This window comes from Neolamprologus brichardi, chromosome 3, assembly GCF_056152115.1.
Source record: "Neolamprologus brichardi isolate AB-2024 chromosome 3, ASM5615211v1, whole genome shotgun sequence".
In the NCBI taxonomy this organism is placed as follows: domain Eukaryota; kingdom Metazoa; phylum Chordata; class Actinopteri; order Cichliformes; family Cichlidae; genus Neolamprologus; species Neolamprologus brichardi.
Genome location: NC_142106.1, coordinates 27,722,475 through 27,747,373, shown reverse-complemented (window position 1 = coordinate 27,747,373; position 24,899 = coordinate 27,722,475). Strand labels below are relative to the sequence as shown.

Genomic DNA, 24,899 nt, shown 5'->3' with positions numbered 1-24,899 from the left:
GAATCTTATACCAGTATGCTAGCTGGCTAAAGCGGGTTTTATACTAGTCTCAGGTTGGGGTGTGCAGATGTTGGACAAGGGATTTAGACACATTTAGACAGGGTGCGAGACTGGGTGAATGAAGCTGGTAGTACAAAACGCTTCGACAGCTCAGTTAGAGGAGGAAGGTGCTGTGTAAGCACCAGTCCGTCAATCTCTCAGAAGGATGAAGTCTGCTCAGTCCTGAAGATGTGCAGTGGAGGAGAGAGTGTCCAGATGTGTAACTTTGTGCCACTGTGGCATGGCAGCTGCTCCCTGACGGAGAAGAAGGCTCTGCTGAGGGACATCTACACCGGCAGGTGGAGGATAAGAGCCTCTTGGATCTTGAAGAGCTCCACTCATCCAGCACATACCCCGTTTGCCCCCCTCACCTCAGGCAGGAGGCTGCAGAGCTTCATCTTTGCTCTGCTGGTAAGACATGAGAAACCATGTGTGCACTGTCCACCACACACCTTATTAACATATTTACACTAAAAGACACAATAAATGTGTTTTCTAATCATTGTGCTGGTACATTTATTTATCTTGTGGGCTTGTTTCTGCAGTTTGCAGATCATGTTTGGCTCTTTAAACATCATCTCTGTACCAGTAATACAGACGATGCTACCCTCTCTGTGTGTCCTCTGTGCTGTTTGTAAATACAGTGCACACTGTGATGCAGTACTGTGATAAGATGAAGATACTTGTGAAGAAGACTATATATATTTAATATGTTTTGGCACATTTCTGAACCTCAGATGTTACATTAAGAGCAAAGCTTTCATGTTTATTCACTGATGACTACCAAACGCTGTGAAAGCCGCCCTCATGGCCTCTGAGGTTTCTGCCATACCTGATTGTTCTGTTCTGGGTGTTCCTGCTGATAAATCCACACCCACAAGAAGCAAAAGGAATGGAGGAATGGAAAAGTTTGGAATGAGACAAAGACGGAAGTTTAAATTCACTGCCGGCTGAGCTGAACTTTTATTTTGATACTTACTTCCTGTAATTGGCTAAATGTTGATACAAGCGCTTTGTCAAGGCCTGCTTTCAAAACAGGCTCTGTGTGAAGCCTGAAGCATCCATTCAAAAATTATTTACCTGTATCATTTATGTTATATATATATATATATATATATATATATATATATGTATTTCTTATTTTTCCATTAAACAGATATGATTTAACAAAACACACATTTTTAATCTTCTCACCAGGGACCTATATGTCCTGATAGCCAGCAGACACACACCCACGCATCCTGCTCACTACAGCAAGTGGTGGGCCTACGTCTCCTCTTCAGGCTGGGCCCGGTTGGGTCTCATGGGGTAAGACCCTGGCACCAGGCACTCTCCCTTGAGCTCCCTCCCAGGCCTGGCTCCAGGGCGGGGCTTCAGTGGTTTTCTGAATCCCTCCACCAAGGTGTGGGGAAAGAAGCCAGTTGAGTGTGTACATACATATATCAGATGTAGAAGGTGAAGCCCAAAGTGGTCCAGGTGGTAAAAGAAGGATTAGGAGCTAATGTAATGTTCTTTGGTTTTACTCTGTTAGTGTTTTTGTTAGTTCCTGCAGCACAGTCAGGTATATCAAGAGTATAGAGGAGTTACCCTCAGACAGGCCGCCACACGAGAAGAGCTGGATGGGGCTGTAGAGCGACTTTAACCCAGCAGGAGCCTCTGCTCCAACCAGTACCTTCATTTGCACCAAAACAGCTGAAATGGATTCAAAGTGGTTTCTGCTTCTGAACCGGAGACTAATCTCGCTGAAGGATCTTTTAAAGCCAGTTACATTAAAGGAATATCTTTGCTACCTCTGTGAATTCATGACTGTGGTTCAGGTTATTTATTTCCAGGATTTCTGAAAACATTCAGGACAGTGGGACTTAACTGAAAGTGATTAACATTTGAAGCCAACCCCAGTAGAAATCCTTTAAAGTGTTCTTTATGACTATTATAGACAAACATTTGAAAAAACCAAAAAGAGACTTGGGAGGCTTTGTGACATCTCAGAAAATCCAACAAACTAAATCTGATTCAGACCTTTTGAACTGGGTTTGTGGACAGGGTGCGGTAAATATCCGACTAAAAACAATCTTATCGGCCGTGCCTTCAGGTGTGCATTTTTCTCTTGCAACCAGTCATATTGTGTAATATCATATCACTCTGACATATTAAACAACTCTCGTGCTTATGGCTGAAAAATGTCATGACTGAGCGAATAAACTGAAGTTTTTTCCTCCAGATTTAAACATGTTGGACAAGAAGATCCAAAGTCTGACATGGTCCCCAGTAGTTCACACCTAAATCACCAAAAACATGAATGGTAAATGGCCTGCATTTGTATAGCGCTTTACTTAGTCCCTAAGGACCCTAAAGCGCTTTACGCTACATTCAGTCATTCATCCATTCACACACTGGTGATGGCAAGTTACATTGTAGCCACAGCTGCCCTGGGGCGCACTGACAGAGGTGAGACTGCCGGACACTGGCGCCACCGGGCCCTCTGACCACCACCAGTAGGCAAACATGGGGTTAGTATCTTGCCCAAGGATATTTGGCATGCAGCCAGGAGGCAGCCTGGGATCAAACCACCGACCTTCTGATTAGTGGCTGACCTGCTCTGCCACCTGAGCTACAGCCACCCCTACAGCCTTCATTAGACGTTTTATAGTTTAGTTTCTTTGTAATTCCACTGTACATTAAGTATCTTCATGAAACAACTTACCAAAAAAACCACTGCAAAAATAATCAAACATCTAAACTCATTTGAATTCAACCAATAAGGATTTATTTCCTAGAATATTTTCATAGGGAAAAAACAAATCTGCATAAATTAAACAAACCTATAAATTAAACAGGTTAGAAAATGCTGTGGGCTAGCTTGGCGAGTTCATGTTAACATAATGAAGCGTTCACAACAAACTGAACGACTGATGGAAGAAAACAAAAAAGAAAACTACTCTACTATTCATGAGAAATGACCTTCTCCCAGGGACTCCCTCGGGAGTTACAGGTAACACTCTGCCATTAGTGATGTTTACCCTCCAAAAATAACCTTGTCGATAATCTCGTATTTTTAGCATGTGAAGTATGTATCACGTGGAAGTGAAATTACAGTAGTTGAACAGCAGTACATATGATGATCAGCTGGCTTTAAGAAAAGAAGAACGTCAGAGGTGACGGCAAATGTAAGCAGAGCAGCTGGCGGAAGTAACGTTTCTCTGATAAAAGGCAAATAGTGTATGTGTGTGTGAGATGAAACCCTGGCGGTGCCATTTTAACTGCTGCGGTCGAGCCTGGATCTGTTGAGGACGGGAAAAAAAGCCAGCTGGATTTTCTTCCATGTCAGCTTTGCCGGGCGGCCTCGGTGGTGCGGCTCAGGTGGAGTATTTACAGTATCTAACCTCTGAAGGTCAACATATCGATCCTTTGCATGCACACGTGTTCCTCTTCACAAAACCATCCCTCCTCCCATGATCTCCATCCTCTGTGGAGAAGACAAATGTGGGTACAGTGAGAGGCAGTAACCAGTGTGACAAAACACCGCAGGGACCTGCGTGACAACTGAAACACTAAAACTGGGAAACACTACTCGGTTAAACTAATTACCCATACTTAATTAATTGGCAGTTAGCTGCTGGTTTCAAGCTCTTATAGTCAGGAACACGTGGCTGTCACTGTGACAGGAAAATAAAGAAGCCTCAAACACTGCGAGCTGGAAAATGAGTGGACACTAGAAGGAGTTTTTTCACTAATAGTGTAAAATACAGACAACGTTTAACCTCGTTTAGCTCTTTTCCCCATACAGTCGACATCTGAAGACCTCCCCTCTGACACCTCAGCATATGTCAATAAAAATGTGCTTTGACCACCGTTAGAATACTTTCTGGGTTTTTTCTGGGTAGCTCCACAGGCAGACACCACCCTCACTAACTTCTGATGCAAACAGTCATTCATATCTCCCGTAAACAGGCCTTAAATATGATAAACCACTCAGTTCAGAAAAGAGCTTCAGATGTTACTCCAAGTCTGCTTTCAAGGGGTAAAGATGTAAATGATGCCCAAGTCTGACTGTTTTCTGACTAATTCACACAGGCCTACACACCAGTTAGCAACCATCAGGCAACCTTTGTTTGCTAAGGAAAAAAAATGTGTATTCCCCAACTGGTTGGGAAGTGGTTGCAGGAGGTTGCTGGGTAATACCAAGTGAAACTGGTAACAAAGTTACTTCCGGCTGTGCACTTATACAAGCGGTTTCCATAGCAACTAGCTCCGTATGTTTGATTCAGGAACATTGCATACTCTTCCTGAGGGAAATCCAGAAGGATGTGCGTCTCCTCCCCAGAGCACATCAGGGAACTTTTGCTTACTGCACCTAAAACCAACTTGCAATCGTTTTACTTGCAAGCAGACCTGCAAATGAATCAGTCGCACTGTGAAGTAAGGAAGGAAGGAAACAGACTCTCAGCATTAACTGTTTGATGGTTATGTGCAGTCACCCTTCAAAGGCCCACTCTGAGGCATTTTAACATAAAAAAGGTAAGATTTTATTTGTTCCTGCATGTTACACAGATGTTTCTGACGACCAAATAAATACATCATTGATAATGCAAGGTTTCTTCCATGACCTCAGGAGAATTTGAAACTAAACCAATTCTGCCCCCTACTGAGCTAGAAACAGTAGTTCAGCAGGTTGAGGATCGTAACACGTCTGTCTTATAAGAACTTAATGAAGAAGCCAAAAAGCCTGAAAACATGAAAAAATTACTTTACAGACCAAACCTACTGTGCCATTTTTCAGGTATTGTGTTTCTGGCAGACAGCGCAGTGGTTCACACATTCACAGAACAAGTGAAGGGTCACCACTTCCACACACATCCCTTCAAGGGCTGCATTAGAAAGAATCTGCCAAATCAAACATGTAGAGCTGATCACAGCAGCTTTTATCAACAAACAGTCCGATGAAGCCAAAAGCTGAGCTAATGAAAAGCTTGTGTCAGACTCTTTACTTCATTTTATTGGCTGTATTTTTAACTAGAATTACTCAAAATGTGAACAAAGTGTGAAAATCTGCTCAGTGGCAGATTGTACTGCTCCGTCATGACAAACAATGAGGTGTTTTTTTTCCCCCCTGTAAACAAACCACTTACAGCTTTCCCTTTTTATTTGTAAGCAGGGGGTCCACAGAAATTTGGGGTAATGAGCTGCAGAAACCTTTATCTAATTTAATAAAGTTTAAGCCCAAACATCGGCTGTGCTGGTGGATTTCTTTGTGGACAAACTGAGACAAGTTTTATAAATATGAATGTACTTAAACTTTACACTTAAACAGAAGGGACAATTCTAAAGGTTAACGTCATCATTTATTATCATTCTTTACTATTACTACCATTATACCCATTCTTATTACTACTATCATTATTATTAATATTACTACAACTACTAAAAACACTGGGTACCAGCAGTGCTACCTGTCAGCCTCCTAGTACACACATCTATGGTATCAATTATAGAATCTGCATCTCAGCCCTTGTTCAAGTCATTGCATATGCAAGATATTCAGAAAGCTTGACCTCTGACCTTCAGGTCAAGGTCAAACTCATCTTAGATTTTTAGTAGATACAGTTAGGGTATCAGTTTGAAGAACTATTTATCCCTGCTGCACGTTTACGACCTTACCTGCGGCGGATCTATGAACGCCAGCCAATCGGATGAGTGTGTCGGGAGCAGTCCCATCGACTGACACTTGTAGATGGCCAGCGCCGAGCCCAGGAGGTTTCCGATCAGGTAGACGAGGCCTTGGAGCCACTGCTGGCTGGAGCTCTCCAGCAGCTTGAAGGCTGAGGCGGAGAGGATGAAAGGAGCAGTTAGCATCCGGTCAGGAACATAAACGGTGTCTGAGCGCTGGATACTCACTGGCAGACATGGACATGAGAGCCTGGATGGGCCTCCAGGCCATCATGCACACCATCATGATGGGGAAGATGGAGATAGTGTTGCCCGACATGTACATGATGAACAGGTTCATGGGGATCTGCTTCAGGGGCCCAAGGGCCACGTCCCAGCACCTCTGCACCACAGCAAGACGAGAGAGTGGGCGGGGGTCAGACCAAGTACCACATGTTTGATTTAAATCCCTGCTAAAGACCCTCTTACGTCCACCAAAACTAAGCCTCGCTTTCTTTACTGAGCTCTTTTCTTTTCATTCTAACACTTTTGTGAGGAAACATTTTGACTATAGTCCTGTTGTTTTAAATGTCCTATCAAAATAAAAGCGACTGTCTTTAAGGTACCTATTCCAAAGTACGAGCTGACCACTCATTGTGAGAAGGCACATAGACTCTCCTCTGTGCCAGTTCCAAAATCCACATCCAGTTTGTGCCCAAAGTACTGATTCCACATGCTTGACAGAATAAACTATGTACACCATGGTTATTATAAAGCTAGTACAAAAACTATAAAACTAAAGTAAAAACAAAATCTGGATGGTCACTATAAAAAGATTTGTTATTGTGTTTATTTCTCACAAAGTAAAGCAAAACTAATTCAGCAATGGTAGCTTCACCTATGAAGTTAAATAGACATTAAATCCACAGACTGGTGGTTGGGACCATTCGACAGGAGGAAAAATGTGTGTGTATCTGGAGCTTTTCTGACCTTCTCCACCAGGTTCTTGTCAGTCTCCTGGATGCTGGTGTCGGGGACCGGTTTCTCAGAGTAGCCGATGGGGTAAACCACATCTCCCTGACCGCCCTGCCGGTCACCGCGGCTCCTGCAGCGGGGAAAAAAAATGAACAGATTTAACCTTTATTCACCGTCTCATAAGCGCTGCCGTTTAATTTAATATCAGCATTTAAACCACTCAAGACAAGAGTGTAAAGCCCACATGCACACACTGTGAGGACGCCCAGGTAAACAAAGAGAAACTGGATTAGCTGATTTCTAAAAAGTTTGGAGGCAGAAATAATCTGTAGTTTAGGCAGGACATAGATAAAAGATTGCTAGTTTAAGTCTAGCAGGAGACACAAATGCCCTTTGGCGTTGAATCAGGATGAGCATTTGATGTATAACTTCTAAGTTTAGACAGGACACAATCCCAAATTGTTCACTGGGAATGGGACAATTACCTGCCAGGAAAGATTTTGAGCAATACTGCATGTAACACAATTACTTAAATTCTCAGTTTATGAAACTTTAAATAAAAGCAGGGACCTGTATTGAACTGAATGGACTTTTTTCAACTTTAATTACACCTATTTGGGGGTTGTTCTTGATAAGACTCTGTCCTTTGAGTCACATCTTGCTGCTACAGTGAAAAAGGTTCAACAAAGACTATATTTTTTAAGGAGGTTGAGAGGTTTCAATGTTTCATCTGAAATGATGACTCTTTTTTATAAAAGTTTTATTGAATCTGTTTTAACTTTCTGTATCATTGCTTGGTACAGTAATATATCCCTGAATAATAAGACCAGACTTAACAACCTGGTTAAATTGGCTGGTAAGAGGTCTCAGGTCCAGCTTGTGGACTTTTATAACAGGCAGGTGCTGAGGAAGGCAACCTCTGTCCTGTTGTGCTCAGATCATCCTCTCTTTAATGATTTTCAACTGCTTTCATCAGGTCGTCGTTATAAAGTGCCTGCAGTGAAAACAAAGAGACATAGATTGTCTTTTGTACCTACTGCTATTATCATAGTTAATAACACTAAACCATGACTGTTGTTGCACATTGCACATTTTTGATGAAAAATCTAGGTTGTTTTCTCTGGCTTCTATTATATTATATTATTTTGGAGTGTGTATGTGATGTGCTGGTTGTCTGTTTGTTTGTTTGTACGGACATACTGCAAATCAATTTCCCGTTAGGGACAATAAAGTTACCAATAACCAATAACCTGGAACACAGCAGTCTGGTAATGGAGGGAGGCAGAAATAATGAAAGGGACGTGCTCAAAAGTGAAACCATTACAGGATAACAGACTTGTTGTTTAATAATTCATCAAAGCCAGAATCATATCTTACATGTAAATTCGATCACCTGGACAGACCTGTTACCTGCACTACTCTCACCTCTACGTGAGGTGACAGAGCTTTTCACAGCTCCTCCTGGTGGTGTGGACAAATGTTCAGGGTACATGTCAGTTTCCATTTACCTGGTGTTGCCCAGGCTCAGCTCCAGAGCCCATTTCATCCTCCTGGCACCGCTTCCTCCTCTTGTTGACAAAGCTCCTCCTCCTTGTCCTCCTGGAGACGCCATGGCAACCAACTACACTGCTGGACCTCGGAGACAGAAAGCACCTGCACAGATAGGATGCATAAATAACTGCAGATGTAAAAAGCTTGTGCAGCTTTCTCTAAAGCCAAAGACAAAATATGAGAATAAAACACCAGTCGATAAATGGAAGTCATTGATTTCAGACATCGAACGGGTTTCATCCTTTTTATCTTCCCCAAAAGGAAAACATTTTAACCACTTATTACAAAGTAATGTTACATTTAATCAGGAAAATAGAACCCACAAATCCATCAACACGGGCAACAGTGCCTTAACCACACACACCCACCTTTACTACTGCAGAAGCAGCAGCTATACAGTCGCTGTCACTTCAGACATGTTTTAAATCTTCACAGAATAGATTAAAAGATGCTCAGTTGGTACCAAGAAGATGTTATGGACACCACTACACCACCAGCACCTGAACTGCAGACAAAGGCAGAATGGATCCATGCTTTCATGCTGTTTACTGGTAACGCTGACCCTACCATCTGAACGTCGCAGCAGAAATGGAGGCTTATCAGACCTGGCAACATTTTTTGTTGTCTAGTTTTGAAGTGCAGCAAGGCATTTTCACTCAAAGAACTTGGCTCGCTACATATTTTCCATGCAAACTCTAGAGATGGTTGTGTGCCAGCAGATCAGCATTTTCTGAAATACTCAGACTAGCATGTCTTGCAGCAGCAAGCATGCCACGTTTAAAGCCACTTAAATCAACTTACTTTCTTATCTGATGCTCAAGTTTGAACTTCAGCAGGACGTCTTGACATTCCTACTTGTCTAATGTAGGTGCACCTAATAAAGTGACCAGTGACCTGTCACCTTGTGTGTGTTTTAATGCTGTCAAATAAGGAAAACAGAGAAGACCTTACTCTGCAACTAACAGTGTGTGAGCACACTCTGATCTCTACATGCTCTAACAGGGGAATGGCCCCTAAACAACAGAAATTATTACTATCAGAGTTCCCAGTTTGTCTCCATCCTGTTCTTTCTGTAACAGATCGATCCTGGGATAACAGCCAGTTCTCTGTTTTTTCTGCTGATAAAATGTCGGAACAGCTTCGATGTCTCTGCACCTGCTAACAGCGGCTACCTCTGTTGTTATAGACCTAAAACACTAAACACAGTTTCCCGGAGAGCTAACATTAACGGTTCAAGTGTGTACACAACACACTGCCAGCTATAAATACAAGCGAGCCGACCAGAAGCTAAGCAGTAGGTCACCAGCGCCTCACAACGCTGTCACTAAGCAGCACGTTATAGGTGAATGAGGCAGCGGAGCGTTATTTTAAAAAAACATTGTACCTTACAGAAACATCCAACACTCTCAGGAGCTTCTTTAATCGGTGTCTTTTTAACGGAAAGAGTCAAAGTTAGCTTCCGACGTACGCTCAGGTTTAGATAACGCCCTCGTCGCTCTCTCGCTGTTTCCGGGGCTCTAAATGATGACGCAGTTTGCTGATACGGATATTACGTCATACGTCCGCTAAAATAAAATAAAATATTTATACTCAAGGGGAAAATATAATAATTAATTTTATTTTTTTAAGTTATAGAAAATAATTTGCGGGTTAAAAAAATTACCATGTACGGAGAAGATTTAAAGTGAATATTCATTTAAATAACATGGATGGTTAATTGTGGTAAGACTATTTAAGTTGAGGAAAATTGAACGGCAGTTTTTTTTCCCCCAGGCGGTGTAGACAATATAGTATATAATGTAGACTTCACATGCTTGTGGTACCAGTGTTCTGTTTGTGGTCGATAGAGAAAATCCACAGAACAGTGTGTTGGGTCAGTGATTTTTTTGTTTTATTTTGATATATTGATAATGTTTCTTGTTGTTTCCCGTTTAAATATTATATATTACAGTTTATTTAGGGAAAGCTTCACTGGAAGAAAGTATAGAAAATATACAGAACCCATGTTTTTAAGGAGCAGATTTGAGAAAATTATGATTATTTCTCACTCAGCCGTTTAAGAGTTGGGAAGCACAGCGGTGTGGATTTTTTGCTTCACAGCAAAAAGATCCATGGACATGTCCCACATGTTTTAGATTTCTTGAAAATTTGAACAATTAAAAAAAAAAAGAAAAAAAAGGCAAAAACACTAAGACATAGGAACAATGTCAAATCTTTAATCTCATTGCGTGTAGCTGGATTGCATTAAAGAACCTGTAAGCAATCTAACAGTTTAAACATCGATGTGCAATCTGTGCTGTCAGTTACAGGGAATGCTATTATATACAGATGAACTGACGTGTAAATAAAGCAGTGCAAACTGAACTGTGCAGAGTACAAGTGTTACATGTTACAGGCACAGTGGTTTCATACAGTGTGAGAGCATCATTAAGGCACAGGTAAGCTCACCAGCAGGTTGGCAAGTGTACACAGCTCTTTACCTAAACATAAGGCTCTTTGTTCAACAGGCACAGTAGAAGTGTGGAAGTATGGCTGACTGTTTTCTGGATGGACGGTGGTTTATTCTCAGACCCTCACCACTCGTCGTCCTTTACTGGGCAACACTTCACGAAAGAGTTTAAAGTGCATCTTGTTTGTAGACAAACTGCAACTCCTGATATACAGAAAATGTGAACATTAAGGCCGTGCCATAAATCTGCAGCAGTTTGGCATTTAAGCAGTTTTAAACATGGATGACCCAAAATATTAGCCCCAATAACAGACCTACAGATGTAAAACAAACGTCAACCAGCTTTACCTTTGCTGTTTTATACCATCTTCTTAAAAACCTTTGGACTCTTGCTGCTACATCTGCTATTTTTACATCTCTGAGTGTGTGAAGCTGCGGGCAACCAAGACTGGAGAGTGTTCCTGGTGATGAGCAAAGTTTCTGTTGCAAAAAACCTCCTGGGTCTGTACATGAAGGCCAGTGTGTGTGTCTAACATTGCTCACAAAGAAAAGAAGCTGCACCTCAACATTCCCGTCTCACTGGGAACTTCAGTCTCTAACCCCACTTCACAGGAGGGAGTAATAAAAAGAAAAACGCTGGTCATGGTGAGAATAAGGCAGATTTCATGTTACACCTCATATTCTGAAGTGCAACGTTTTATTCGGACAGCTGTGCGAAGGGAAGAACCTGAGGACAACACGTCCACTTCAGTCTGCACGTCTGTGCTGAGTGTCCGTGTCACTTGTACAGGCTGAGCTCGGGGCTGTGGTACAGGCACATGTACGAGTCGCAGAGCAGGCGACGCGCAGCCTCCCTCAAGGAGCTGGGGTCCACTCTGCTCAGCTCCTCCTCTGACAAGCTCAGGTAGCGGCCCACCTCGGGACAAGCCTTCACTTGGGGGATGTTGAAGCCATTCTCTCCACCTGTGTGAGAGCACATGGAGAAACGTGAGCGCGTGCTCCTCGCTGGCTGAATGTAAGATTCGGTTATCGTGTTTGAGTTTCACCTTCCCGATCCGCCATGCTGTCGAAAAACAGCCAGTCGGTGTCGAGGGGCCCGTTCTTGACGAAGCTCACGTAATGGCTGGTCTCGATGCACGTCACAGCGAACAGAGACATTCGCTGTCGCGTGCAGTGCAGGGGGCCTGTCCACTGTTCCCCGGGGACGCCAATCTTCACCGGGTTGTGGGATGCTCGTTTCCTGTGACTGTGGACCTGGTGATCAAAGTCAATAAGTAAAAAACACAGACTGCATATAAAAGAAGGCAGCAGCTACCATGAAGCCAACCACTGAATCACAAGTGCCCATACTTGGATGACAGAGTGGAGTGCTGAGATTATGTTAGGAGCAAGCAGCAGCATCCAGCAGTTACAGTTATAAACATATCTGATATTTAGTGCAGAGTAAGATACTTACAAAATAAGAGTGCTTATTTGGCAGCCAACTTTCAGCACAGGGTACAATCTTAATCTGATCTGGTATCATGTACAGTACCGAGCGAGTCTACAGAGTATCAGCGATCCAGAAAACCACAACACTGGGCTGAATTAAGCTGGACTGCTGCAGACGATTCCATCTTTAAAGCAGAGGCTCTTTGGTGCATGTCTCTATAAACCTGAAGCAGTGAAGGGCTACCTGAACGTTGCAGGTCTTGCAGTACTGTTTCAGATGTCCAGGAGTGATGTCTACATCATCGTAACACTGCAGACACTCCCACTCGGCTACAGCCTGACAGATAGTACACTGCCTCAGAGCTGCAAGAGAAAGGAGAACAAAACTTAAGCTACTTCAAATCTTCAATGAGCAGGAACAAATCGCTCCCTGTGATCGTCCTTACTGTCATCCAGCAGGTCTGTGATGTCCAGGCTGAGGGTCGGCAAGATGGCGTCAAACATTTTGAAGTCTTTCCCGAACCTCGGCATGAGCAGCAAGAGGCAAGAGGGAGCCTGGTGGGCACATCAAGCCACACATAAGAAAATATAGCAACTCCTTTTTACTCATATTGATGTGAAATCTCTGGCTTATTTCTACCACCTCAACAAACTTGAGGCCGGAGTGGAGGAAGGAGGACTCCAGCAGGGTCTGGACGCTGGCGACCCTCATGGATGACGCTGAGGAGAGGGGGATCGGGGAGTTGACTGGGGGGAGAGACTCGGGCGAGGAGGGAGAGGGGGGAAGGGCAGGAGGGAAGAGCTGATAGAGGTGACACTCCTGTGGCTGCTGAGACATCGATCTGAGGAGAGGAAGAAGGCAGGAAATTAAATATGTAGAATGAGCTCAAGATTTAGGTGATGATCAGGCCTCAGCTCCTCTAACTCGAGCTACTGAATTGGACCTTTAACTGCTAAACCTTTAACGTTTGATACATTGTTGTGGAATATATAAACAAATATTACCTCCTGAAGCATGTGGTTTTCTGCGTGGTACAGACCATCCAACATGTCTATGCTTCAGGTTTTATCAATGAAATACCAGCATGTGTGTGTACGGTTTTTAAATGCAGTCTGCAAGCCAAGCTTGTGAGATCTAGCTGTCTAATTATGCTGCCCTCTGGCTGCACTGTGGATCATGTCTCGTTTAGTGTTGCTTTGTTATTGTTTCCCTCGAGACCTTGTTTAACACCAGAACGAAGCCACCGGGTACAATCCTAAAACACTGACAGAGGAGGCATTACAACAATGACCACCTTTGATGCTTGGCTGTGTAAGCATATAGTTATCCATAAATATTTGGATAATAACAATTTTCCTTCTAGTTTTTGTCTCTGCACGCCTTCACAGTAGACTTTAAATCAAACAAGATGTGAGCCAATTTTCAGCTTTAATTCAAGGGGTTCAATGACAGTATTGCATTAACTCTTTAGGACCTGCAGCCATTTTTACCCTTCAGCTATAAAAGACTGATGGGGTATTGTCATTACCCTGCCAACGATAGACAGGTGGGCGGGCAGCGTGGTCACGGTAACTCAAGATCAGTGCAACACAGGACTTTCAAATTCATAAAACAGGTGAATCTATTAAAAAACACTGGCAAGTTTGAATAACAGTGACCTTGAAGTCAAGGTCAGAGGTCAAGTTTGAGATCCGTTGAGTCACTGAAGTACATAAAAGGAAGGTGAAACACTTCATGGAGCTCTAAGCAAATAACAACATGGACAAGCATGAAAACACTGAACGCAGTCTTCACAGGGACACTATAGACACAAGAGGCAAGTCAAATAGTTTTAGGAAGAGCCACAGTCTGTTTGACCTCCAGGCTGGAAGTCCCTTTTCCTTTAGTTAGATTTAGACAGTGTGAACTTCAACAACAACAACAAACAACAACCAGGCAAATATTTCCATCACCTTTGAACAAAAGTGAACTGGCGGCAGGTTGTGTTCTCACAGAGGAATGCATGAAATGTAGAAGTGCGACCGTGTTGGAAAAATGTCATCCAAATTCAACTTCCAACCACACACACACAGAGGTTAGCAACAGCTAACCTCTGTGTGTGTGTGTGTAATAATGACTGTGTGCAGGTAATCTGGGAACAACAGTCCAGTGAGAAACTGTCCTACTTTACACTGTCCATGCAGACAAAAAGAAAAGAAAAAACAGGAAGTGTCGGCAACATTACCTGATCTTGAGAAGCGGCTCGACTCGGAGAAGCTGGAAAAGCTTGTTGAGAAATTCTTCAGGATCTGACAGAAAGAACAAGAGAGGTATGACAGCATTCCTCAAAGTCTTCAACTATGTTTGCAGCACAGTCCCTGGTGGAGGAGAACACTTGCATACCTTTCTCCTGGTTGGTGAAGCCCATATCACTGTTCGCAGCTTCCAGCAGTCGCCTCAACGCCATTGTCTTACTGGCACACACATAGCCGTACCTTTAAAAACACAGCAGCACAGGAACGCCTCAGACACGTCTCACAGATATATAACAAGAATGTGAGCACAAACTAAAGTTATGAGCGCTTCAGCCCATTCTAGACACGTGAACATGTGGTGTTTAATGACTGCAACCTTTTGGGCTTCCTATTAGAATGACATTTGTGTTTAACGACCACAAACAGAACACTGGTATCACAAGCATGTGAAGTTTAATCCAAAGGTCACTATTCTGGATAAGTAGCAGTAGTGTTAGTACTGTTATCAGATAACCATGGCCACTGACCCAGTGTTTTAAAGCCAGTCTCAAGTGGTCACTAGAGAAACTTCAGTTTTTGTTGTAGAGATGGTGACAACAGAAACTGATAGTAAAGAGACAGGAAATGGGCACAACAGTCCCTTCCATCAGACCTCCTGGTTCATTTTAACCAAACAGTGAGCAGTGACAACAGCACAGACCTCCGCAGTGGGTTGACAATGTCGCAGCGTAGAAGGTCCTGAGCCTGACTGGAGCTCTGGTCAGTTTCAGGGTCGGTGGGCCAGAATAACACACAGTCAGCTGAACTGCAGCAGGAAAACAGACTGTGGAGACAAAAGCACACAGGTGGGTTATAAAACAAGCAGCTGGGTGGAATCTTGGTGCAGCCCCTCATTTCATGCCAGGCTCCTTCATTTCTACCTGTAGGTAGATTTGTTCAGCAGTGGTGATTCATCTATCCTCACGTGCACACTCTCAATGCAACAAATATACATCATGCAAAAAATATTAAAAGCAAGAATATTAATAATTCATTTGGGGCATCATGTAGCCCACAAAACTGGCAAAGCTATAATTTGTTTATCTGCGTGACGGCTGCATAAACAAAGCTTTTTTTTTTAAACCAGATATCTTTGTCCAGAAGGAGGAAACTGAAACTCTGTGCAAAAAAACCGAACCAGTGAACCGCTGTAACTGTCTGGCGTGCAGGGATGCTTGGGTTCAGCTGTGCTTCACCGATCAGCCTGTTAGACCACTTCACCATTTGACTGAGCGATATTCTGTTCTTTACATGTAAATATCCAAACCAGGACACCAAGAAGAAAAAGATAAGAACGATTCAGTAAAAGCGCAATAAAATAAAATCATCATTGTTTTTATCAACGTGGAAGCAAAGAAGCCTTCTCAAACATTCTTGCACACAGCTTCACAATAACTGCTCCAAGATATTTATAACACTGAACATATTCCACAGTCGGACATGTGACATCATATGCGAGTGCACTTTCATGTCTTTGCTTTCGATATGGTCAACTGAAGGTAGCAGTTTTAGACTGCTGACCTTCCTCTAAGTCACTGGTTTCCAAGTGGGCGGAGTTGTGAGATGACGGTCTTAGTCATATCTACTCTCTTCCTCATCCAGCAGCAGAAATAAGCATGTCACATGCATCACTTCTAATGGTCACATTTAATATGTATTGTATGTACAGTATTGTAACAGTATACACAGCAGAGGCACAGCATGTCGGCTGTAGATCACAGTGACAAAAAACATTCATTATCAGCCTTTTTGTGAACTATCTGAAAGATCTGGTATAAATCTGAAAAACCAGCTTTTGTCAAAACAACATATTTACACCAACAGTCTTCTTTCTATGAGATGTAGGAGAGTAACTAATGTCTCAGATGTTACCTGAACAGCGTGGCATCCAGGTAGCAGGAGTTGAGGTGACCCTGGATGCCTTTCTTCCAGCCCTGGTAGAGCTCCCGGGCCTCATCCCCCTCCACAGGAGGAGTGTGCTCCTCCACACGCTCACTGCCCCACTCTGCAAAGGCTGGCAGCCACAGACACAGAAGATGGTATTAGATATCAGAGCGTTATAAATGCTGCTTTAACAGCGATCATCAGCACGTATGCAAAAATGAGACAGAGAGCTTTGACGGCGGGGTGCTGGCGTGGCCTTGTGTCATTGTGTCAGATTACAGCCTACTTTACCTATAGAGTTGCATCGCTCCACTTGATTGACAGGCATCTCGGGGGCGGGGAATCTGGAGTCCCGTCTACAGTTGCGAAGCTTTACGAAAAGCCCCTTGTTGGCCGGGCAACGAAAGTGACGCTCCCCGAGGTAACTGCCATCCGTTCCAGCAGACAGCTCCTGTTCCTGAAACACACACAGAGGGTGGGAATTTATTAGCCTAGTGCAAACCAGTATGGTAGAAGGTCATTAAACTAATGGAGTGAAACCTGTGACCTGCTTCAGGCAGGCAGCCTGAGCCCTACGTACTGACCTGCCTTGCAAATCAAAGACATCCTCCCTCTGGGGCTCATATCACCCCCCTGTGTGATATGCGGCATATTTGTGTCTAGAGCCCACACATCAAACTCCAAGTTTCCTCTGCTGCTGTAACAAAGTATTTGATTCAGCTGTTGATGGTAAAAATGAATCCATTGGAACAATATACTGGAAGAAATCAGTTTCTGTACTGATGCTTGATGCGCTATTACAACTGCTATAGATTAAAAAACAAACAAACAATTAATGTAGCTGAAGCTGTAACCTCTGTAACAAAAAGGTGAAACCACAGCACAAGTGCCAAAAACTGCAGTACCTCTAATGCCCACTTGAGGCTGTCTCTCAGGATGAGTCAGTCCCCACAGACTCCTACGATAGCAGATCTATCTCTATAACCTTAAGCTAATCTATACTTGGAGTGATTCATAGTCACATGACCACCAGATACCACAGACAGTGAGCAGCATACTGCAACTTCAAGTGCAGGGGGCTAAGTAGTTGATGAGTTCCTGATGCCTTCATCTATCTTCTTTTCTGTGCATGTGTAGGTATTGTGATGTCACACATTTGTATATCCTCTTTTGAATCCGCGAGTTCAGCAACTCAAACCCTGCTTTGTTTGACCTATTTCACTCTTAATGGGACGATCATTTACAAAATGGACATCATGTTGTAGTAATTCAAACTCTGAACTAAAGAATGGGCCCATGAACCCGCCAGGTAAAAATTTGCTGAGGTCATGGATCAAGTGACAAGAATAATATATACAGAGTATTTATGTAATAGGAGCTGTCCTCCAAAAACGCAGCATTAAAGCACTTCTGCAGAGGCTTCTCAGACCACCTGCAGCCAGCAGAACAGAACAGGATCAAGAACAGGCAAGACTTTATCAGGAATCAATCCACAAGAACCGCCAACAGTTTCTTTGAAAAGAGAACATGCAGAAACATGAATGCTTGGTATGAAAGGTATCCTTTAACAAAGAGCGAATGATCTTCTTAAGTGTAAACGAACTGCGGCTTCCTTTTCCGTTGCCCTCATAAAAGTTAACAGGAAGTTTGTGTAATAATGAAAAAGGATATGTGGTGACAAATGTGGTGATGGAAATAACCCATTTTTGTTTAAATAATAATGCTAACACGACTTTACCGGCATAAGAAAACAATGATTCAGTTATAAGTAGCACCTGCTTTCAATCCGTCTGGGAAGTAAAAAACTGAAGTAGAAAACTCTGTATGAGTGTACAATCTCATTAAAGTCATAAAAACTGAGGCACAAACTGTCCTTACCAGTTCGATTCCTGCCACTGGCTCTGAAATCCCGTTTATCCATCCAATCCAACGGATAACTCCAAACAGCGGCGGATCATTCACTTCAACCATCGACCCGACCTCCAGATTGCTGCCCGATCCTACCTCTCCATTCTCTGCTGCGTTGTCACCATTACCCGGAGCCCTCAGCGGTGAGGCGGGTCCGTGAGTGCCATTGGTGTGCTGCTGCTGGCCGGCTGTCAGGCCTTGCGGTTTGGGAGGGGGTAGAGGAGGAGGGGGAGGAAGCCCGGGTTTCTGGGCGGGTTTTGGCAGAGGCAGAGGGGGAGATTTAAGTGCTGGTTTGATTGGGGGCATCAGGGCTATCTTTGGAGCAGAGGCAGGCGGCGATACAGGGACTGATTTAGTAACTGGGGGGAGTGCCACCTTCAGGATGGTTCTGGAAGATTTCTGAGTGGGGTTGGTTCGATGGGACTTTGGTTCTGAGGACGCAGAAGTGAAGATGTTAGATGTTTATTTTTACTGTTATGCTCCTGCAACGCTTCGTCTCTACAAAGCTCAGGTGTAAACACAGTTGTGTCCACATAGCCCTCATTCACGTCCACTCAGCCCTTATGACAAAACATAATTCCTTGTTTTGACTGCGTTTTCATTTGGTTCATTTACACATCTCTGTATTGCTTTTACTTAGTGATTGTTGGTGTTAATTGTTTCTTTTCTGCAAGATGTTTATAAAAAGGTGAGGTCAAAAAAATGTGGCAAGTGACCCATTACAAGCAAAAACACTTCACAATTTGATGTAAACTTGGTAAGTGCCTCCTTCAAAGTTGTCATTTGCTGCTTTCTAGCTCTTCTAGCATAAAGAAAAAAGACAGCGACTTATCGAGCTTTGTTTCATTTTAGGAAGTGTATTGACTCACAGTTCATTTTAATTCCATATTTATTCATATAGTGCCAAATCACAAAAACAATATTGCAAGTGAAAGAGCCTACAATAATACAGAGAAACCCCCAACAATCATATAACCCCCTCTGAGCAAGAGCTTTGCCAAAAGTGGGAAAGAGAAACTCCCTTTTAACAGGAAGAAACCAGAACTGCTGCCAGGTCGATCTGTGCACGTTAGGTGGACAGAAAAGAGGCATTTGTCTTTTCCCTCTTGGTGACTTCAGTTTATGAGGAGGGAAAAGCAAAATTATTTCATCACTGCATGTAAACAGTTTAAACGTGTCTTAGTAAACCAATGAAAAGAATCCCCCAAAAGTAATACAAGTATTGTAATGACTTACTTTCTGTAGGGAAAGAAAAAAAGTTCGATTTGCATAGTTTGTAAAAGTTAAAAGTCAGGTGTAATACAGGGTTTTTTGTTTGTGTTTCTGACTCAGCCACAGAATCTAAAAATGGAAGCAGTGCTGAAAAAGCCACAAGGAAATTACATACATTTAACATAAATAGAAGTCAATTTATATTAAGAAGAGTGATTAAAATCTAAAGTTTAAAATCTAAATTTGTTGAGTTACCTGAAATAACTGAGGCCTGAACCTTCTGAGTGTAAACAGCTGCTTTACCTAAGGAAACCTTGTTGACTGACACCAGGGCTCCATAAAGGATTGAAGGAATGTGGCAGAGCTTCTCTCCCTTGTAAGTCCCGTCCCAGTTACCATCAGGAGTGTCCTAATGTACATAACACAGAGTCAAACATTAAATGCAAATAGAACGGCTTCACCATTACATTGTATAAGACCGTCAAAGCGAGGGAAAATATTTTTTGCTAACAGTTAAAACATGTCCTATTTTCTACAAAAAACAAAACAAACAAACAAACAAACAAACATCTTCTCTCTCTCATGGGTCATACTGACCAGGATGGCTCCCACGTACATTCCTGATGAGGCCCGGCCTGGCAGGGGCCCACAGAACACTACTTCCCCTGCACAGACTTTGTCATCCAGGGGGAAACACACACGCTGACCAGGGCGAAACAGCGGGGGTGACGCAGGGCCTCGGACATGGTTTTGAGCTGTGATGGGTGCCGAGTCTGCAGTTCGTGGAAGGATGCTAAAGGGGGACACCTGAGAAGAGCTGTTGGGTGGATGCTGGTGGAAACTAATGTGACGACTGTGCTGGTGCTGCTGCTGCTGGGGCGGCAGCTGAAAATGGTTTGGGCGGCCATTGCTGCTATGGTGACCGTTGCTGCTGCGGTGGTGTTCTCGCTCGCGGGGTCGCTGGTGTCCCTCTGAGCTGCTGGACCACTGGCGGGGCCTGATGTGACTGGCTGGGACAAAGAGGGCGCAAGCTTCGGGGCAGGTGAATAACCTCTGGCCTTTGTAAGTGCCGTTGCTTTTTCCCCTACCCACCGCTGAGCCCTGGAGGACAATTACACACACAGTTAACATAGTTACACTGCAAGTGACACAGCAACTCAGTTCCTACATCTGTGGTTTGTATATAAACCTATGATTTGATTCCCCGGATATTTTGGTGCAGTTTTATGCTCGCAAACCTTGGAGCTTTATGTATGCAGTAATTGTGATGATTGTGCCAGCCACTGATTATTGTTGGCAATGGCACTCCCTGATGGCAGCAGCCTCCCCATCAGGACAGCAAACTGTAGGAAAAGTGTGAATTAATGAGTTACATTATTTATTTTTATCAACTTCCAAATGTTTCTTTTCAGATAAATGTAGCTTTGGTTAGTCTCCAACATGGATTCACCCTGTTCATTTTAGCTTTTATTGATTTTATTTTTTTTAGAAATGTTCAATAGAACACATTTAAGAAACTAAAAACAAGTACTACAACATAAACACTTGAGTTAAAGTCACACCAAAGCCTCCTCACACAGGTTGACATAATTATCTGAAGAGCGTTCATGTGTATTATTGTTTTATTTTAGTGAGTACACATCTAGTTTTTATTTGTATTTCTGATACCTGTATCTTTTTGTCATATTTCATATTAGTTAGCTACAAGTCAAAGTCAGAGTCAACTTTACTGCAGCAGACATGAGGACTGCACAGTGGACTCAACAGCTTTACAAATATGAAAACACAGCACAACAGCAATGAAGGTTAGTCATCATATGTGAATGTCTGTACTGATGAATATTAAACTAAAGTTATGCAAACAGAACTATTGCACAAGCAAGCAACAGTTAAAAAGGAAGCATTGTGGAGGATGACTGTGTGTTTTCATGTATACAAACAATTATAGGATTGTGTGTCTGTAGTGCATGATTATGTGTATTTAAAATGAGTACACAATCCTGACTGCCTGTGGGAAGAAGCTCTTGCAGAACCTGGCAACCTGGTGCCTCATGCTGTGACAGCGTTTGTCAGATGAACAAGGTCCAAACTGGCCAGATCGCAGCCTGATCAAGCATGGAGGCCTCACCCAACAACAACAACCTTTAGGACACAAAGAATCAGCTGCCAACACCACACTGCCGAAGGTATAGGACACTCCCAGAGGTTCACATCCCAAGGGTCTGCAGATAGTTTGGCAGCACAGGGGCAACCTGAACAACATTAGGAAGGATTTTAATAAATATCTGTGGGTTACTTGATTTCACACACAGGGGTGAGGATCCAGTGGTTATTTTATGTAATTTGATGTGAGGAAAATACAGTCAAAGGACGACATGTATAACCAGCCTTCAAAGTGGATATTTTCCAAATAGGTTTAAAAAAACCATTAATTTCTAATTTAATTTCTTCCTGTACTTAAGTACAAGGATTTCAGATGTGTCACCATTTTGCCAATGTCTGGAAGAAGATGGAAAACAAAAAAACAAAACAAGAAACCTCTGATGGAAGGAAATTGATCGGGATGTTTAGGAGCCACCAAGGCTCAAGCCTGACATGGAGTGGAAACTGCTGCATGACCAGTGCTTCTGTCCACAGTGAAGACAGCTTGACCTAACAATGCACTGAGAGGGTGCTGACCAAGAAAGAAGCCCCTGCTCCATAACTAACACCTTCAAGCGTGATGGAAATGGGGAACTTTTTTTATAGTCAGACATGCAAACCAAAGAACACTGTAACAACTGTACAGCATGGTGGTGATAGCATCATGCTCTAAGGCTGTTTTACTGCCAGTGATACTGATACATTGTCCTAAGTGGATGGAATAATGAAGGAGGACTCCCTCCAAATTTTTCAACTTCCCCTCAAAACAGCTGGACAGTTGAAAGTTTACATAGTTGGGTGTCATCAGGACAATGTTCCCAAACACACATTAAAACTGGAATGGATGAATGAAGCTCACACTGAGCTTCTTGAATGGTATTCCCAAATCTCTCACCTCAACCCTAATGAAAATCTATGAACTACACTTAAAAGCTGGGCCTTTGCCAGGAAACCAACAAGTTTAAATAAACTCTACCAATTCTGCCAGAACAGTGGCCAAACATTCAACCAGAATAATGCCAGAAGCTTGCTGATGGCTGCCAATAGAGTCTGGTCATGGTGCAACTTGCAAAGCGATCCTTAACTATATATTAGTGGGGTGTATGTATATATTTGAGCCTGTATTTATACTTTTGACAATGTGCATATTAGAGAAAATCCAAGCATTTTTTAAAACTTGTGCACCCAATTCTTGTTTTTTTTTTTTAAAGTCATTAAAGATGTATGCTGTACAATTATCCCACCCTGGAAAAAGAACAACTGAAAGATATAATTATGAGTCCAAAATTACCCTGACATTCATTCCAGTGAAGAGTGGATGTAAACTTCTGACCATAACTGTAAATATTCTGCTGTGGAGGGTGGTTTTAACAGTGTAGCTGACTGGTGTACAGCTAGCACCCACAGAGCAATATCAGCACTGATCGTGTGAAACTTCTGGGTAATGAGTCAAAAAAAGATCCCGGGAAGTCTCTTCTTTTAGCGATTTTATACTCTGGCTCTTTAGCTGCCATCTTTTTTTGCCCAGGTTTGGTAACGAACAGGTATTGTAGGTAGTGAGAGAAACCGCAAAGCAGGTTCAACAGTATCAGCTATACCATGCAACGCATATAAGTAGTTCAAACTGCTGATTAAAGCAACTTTAAATATTTGAAAATTCAAACAATCCAATGATTAAGCCAACCTTGAGTTGGACCCCAAAATACACAGCGCTGCTTCCTCTGGTCAAGGGCCCGATGTACTTCAGCTCTGCCTCTGCCAGCTCATCCTGCTGACCTATTTGGACCCACAGCGGGGAGTCAGACGGCAGAGAAGCCAACTGCTGCAGCTTCCCAGGCTGGTCTGAAAAACACAGAACAATACAACAAACAAACAAATAATTAGCAGATTACAAACTTCTAATTACATTTGATTAACATTCTCTGGGACAGTTTTTGGTCATATTTCAGGCCATAAATGTACTTATAATAGAGAAAAGCTTCAGTGTGCTCTACAATTACTGCGATAAACAGCCATTACAGTGTGCACAGTGTGCAGTAAAAACAGGGCAGCTTATGAGTAACTGGCAGCACTTAAGAGACACAAATCTGAACTCTCTCTCCTTAGAAAGTGAGTTAAATCAAGCTTCGAGCACATTTTAAGTAAGCAGCTGTAAAATCTGCAGTATTTTGCTTCTTACTTAGAAGTTTTAGTCGAGCCTCTGGATCTGTAACAGCCTCCAGCAAGCCAGTGAGGTCAGTTGGGACATCAATTAAGACTCTCCTGTCTATTTTTCCCATGAAGTCATTGTCCAACACCTGCAGGAAAAGAGGAAAAACACATGTGGGAGAAAGAAACAAGGAGAGGAGGGATGGTGATGTGGAGTATGAAAGAAAAATTAAGAACAAAAGAACAGGAAATTTAACTCTGACGATTTTAAAAGCAGGAACTCAGCAGCGGCTGGTGGATGCTTGAATCTGAAGTGCAACATAGTGAATGTGTTAGGAGCAACATAAGACATGGGCCACCCAAGTGATGCATAATGTATATAATTAACTAAGATTGCACAAAAACACCACTTTAAAAGTCTTTTTGAAATATTATCGCAAAATACTCAAGATTACTCCACCAATGTTAATTAATTGTAATCATTCTAAGTAAGAGAAATAAAAACAGCTTGTATTAGTAAAGTTGACGCTGACAAATGGTAGCACCTTTCAGACTCTCCTCCTAGCACTACACAACAAGTTCCTCCATGTGTCAAATCTTGTGTAAATCTGTGAATGCAAATATATGTTAATACCTTAACCCAGGGGCTGTCCCCTTTTCTATCCAAATCTTGCTCCTGGCAGATGAACCCCCGCTGTAGCGAAATGGTACCTTCCAGCTGGTCGCGCACCTTTATGTCGGTCGAGATCAAGAACGTTTTGGGGGGGCGGCGCTTCCTGATCTGCTCATGGGCCCCTGACATCTTACGTGTGTGTGAAGTGTGGCTGGTTCACAGTCGAATTAACCCCTTCATTTTTCTAAAAATTTGAGAAGAATAGTTAATTAAAAGATACGTAAAGAGGGTTTAAAAAAAAGAAAAGAAACAACCTGTCTGTCGGGCCAAGTGGCAGCAGCGGCAGGTAACGTTTAAATTTTCCTCACTGGCGTTCAAACTGAAGGTTTGTCAAAAGAAATGACAAAAGGCTAACTTTCCGTCATTTTCTCAACCGACAAAGACACACGGTTAGTTTCGTAGGCGTCTATCAGAAACTCACCAACTTCATGGGCTCCGACCGTCAACATTTCCCCTCACATTTAAAGGAGCTTCGCTGCAATAACAAACCATACTGTGAAGCAGGAAGCGGGCTGCCTGACACCGGCGGGGGCCAATAGCAAGTTAGAAGCCATAACCGAGGGAGGA

At 42.8% G+C, this 24,899-nt stretch overlaps 2 protein-coding genes across 5 annotated transcripts; both read right to left on the bottom strand.

The window, feature by feature from the left end:
- Positions 1 to 2,783: 2,783 nt before the first annotated feature.
- On the bottom strand, positions 2,784 to 9,734 carry emc4 (ER membrane protein complex subunit 4). 2 transcript variants are annotated; one of them, XM_006809456.3, is made up of 6 exons: positions 9,596 to 9,734; positions 8,169 to 8,313; positions 6,676 to 6,790; positions 5,935 to 6,088; positions 5,698 to 5,858; positions 2,784 to 3,505 (listed from the first exon to the last, which is right to left on the bottom strand). In XM_006809456.3, exons 2-6 carry the CDS (start codon positions 8,270 to 8,272, stop codon positions 3,470 to 3,472), a joined length of 570 nt encoding a protein of 189 aa, XP_006809519.1. In that variant the 5' UTR covers positions 8,273 to 8,313; positions 9,596 to 9,734; the 3' UTR covers positions 2,784 to 3,469. The 2 variants fall into 2 exon arrangements, with proteins under 2 accessions (XP_006809519.1, XP_006809520.1); XM_006809457.3 differs by having other exon boundaries at positions 9,680 to 9,734.
- A 1,582-nt stretch (positions 9,735 to 11,316) lies between these two features.
- cyld3 (cylindromatosis (turban tumor syndrome) 3) lies at positions 11,317 to 24,862 on the bottom strand. Of its 3 annotated transcripts, XM_087835608.1 has the most exons (18): positions 24,754 to 24,855; positions 24,587 to 24,651; positions 24,294 to 24,516; positions 23,691 to 23,808; positions 23,196 to 23,353; positions 19,967 to 20,470; positions 19,625 to 19,778; positions 18,128 to 18,588; positions 16,541 to 16,706; positions 16,238 to 16,379; positions 15,027 to 15,149; positions 14,475 to 14,566; positions 14,317 to 14,380; positions 12,735 to 12,933; positions 12,538 to 12,646; positions 12,336 to 12,454; positions 11,707 to 11,914; positions 11,317 to 11,623 (listed from the first exon to the last, which is right to left on the bottom strand). In XM_087835608.1, the coding sequence occupies exons 3-18, from the start codon at positions 24,459 to 24,461 to the stop codon at positions 11,439 to 11,441; spliced, it is 2,970 nt and encodes a 989-aa protein (XP_087691734.1). In that variant the 5' UTR covers positions 24,462 to 24,516; positions 24,587 to 24,651; positions 24,754 to 24,855; the 3' UTR covers positions 11,317 to 11,438. The 3 variants fall into 3 exon arrangements, with proteins under 3 accessions (XP_087691734.1, XP_035772180.2, XP_087691742.1); XM_035916287.2 differs by lacking the exon at positions 24,587 to 24,651 and having other exon boundaries at positions 24,754 to 24,862; XM_087835616.1 differs by lacking the exon at positions 24,587 to 24,651 and having other exon boundaries at positions 19,673 to 19,778; positions 24,754 to 24,862.
- Positions 24,863 to 24,899: the final 37 nt, after the last annotated feature.

Coding starts and splice junctions, on each gene's coding strand:
- emc4 (XM_006809456.3), bottom strand. CDS start 8,272: ATGGCGTCTCCAGGAGGACAAGGAGGAGGAGCTTTGTCAACAAGAGGA. Junction 6,089..6,675: donor ACAAGAACCTGGTGGAGAAG/GTCAGAAAAGCT, acceptor GCTGTGGTGCAG/AGGTGCTGGGACGTGGCCCT. Junction 5,859..5,934: donor TCTCATGTCCATGTCTGCCA/GTGAGTATCCAG, acceptor TCTCCGCCTCAG/CCTTCAAGCTGCTGGAGAGC.
- cyld3 (XM_035916287.2), bottom strand. CDS start 24,461: ATGTCAGGGGCCCATGAGCAGATCAGGAAGCGCCGCCCCCCCAAAACG. Junction 19,779..19,966: donor TGTACGTGGGAGCCATCCTG/GTCAGTATGACC, acceptor TATGTACATTAG/GACACTCCTGATGGTAACTG. Junction 11,915..12,335: donor GCAAGACCTGCAACGTTCAG/GTAGCCCTTCAC, acceptor TTTGATCACCAG/GTCCACAGTCACAGGAAACG.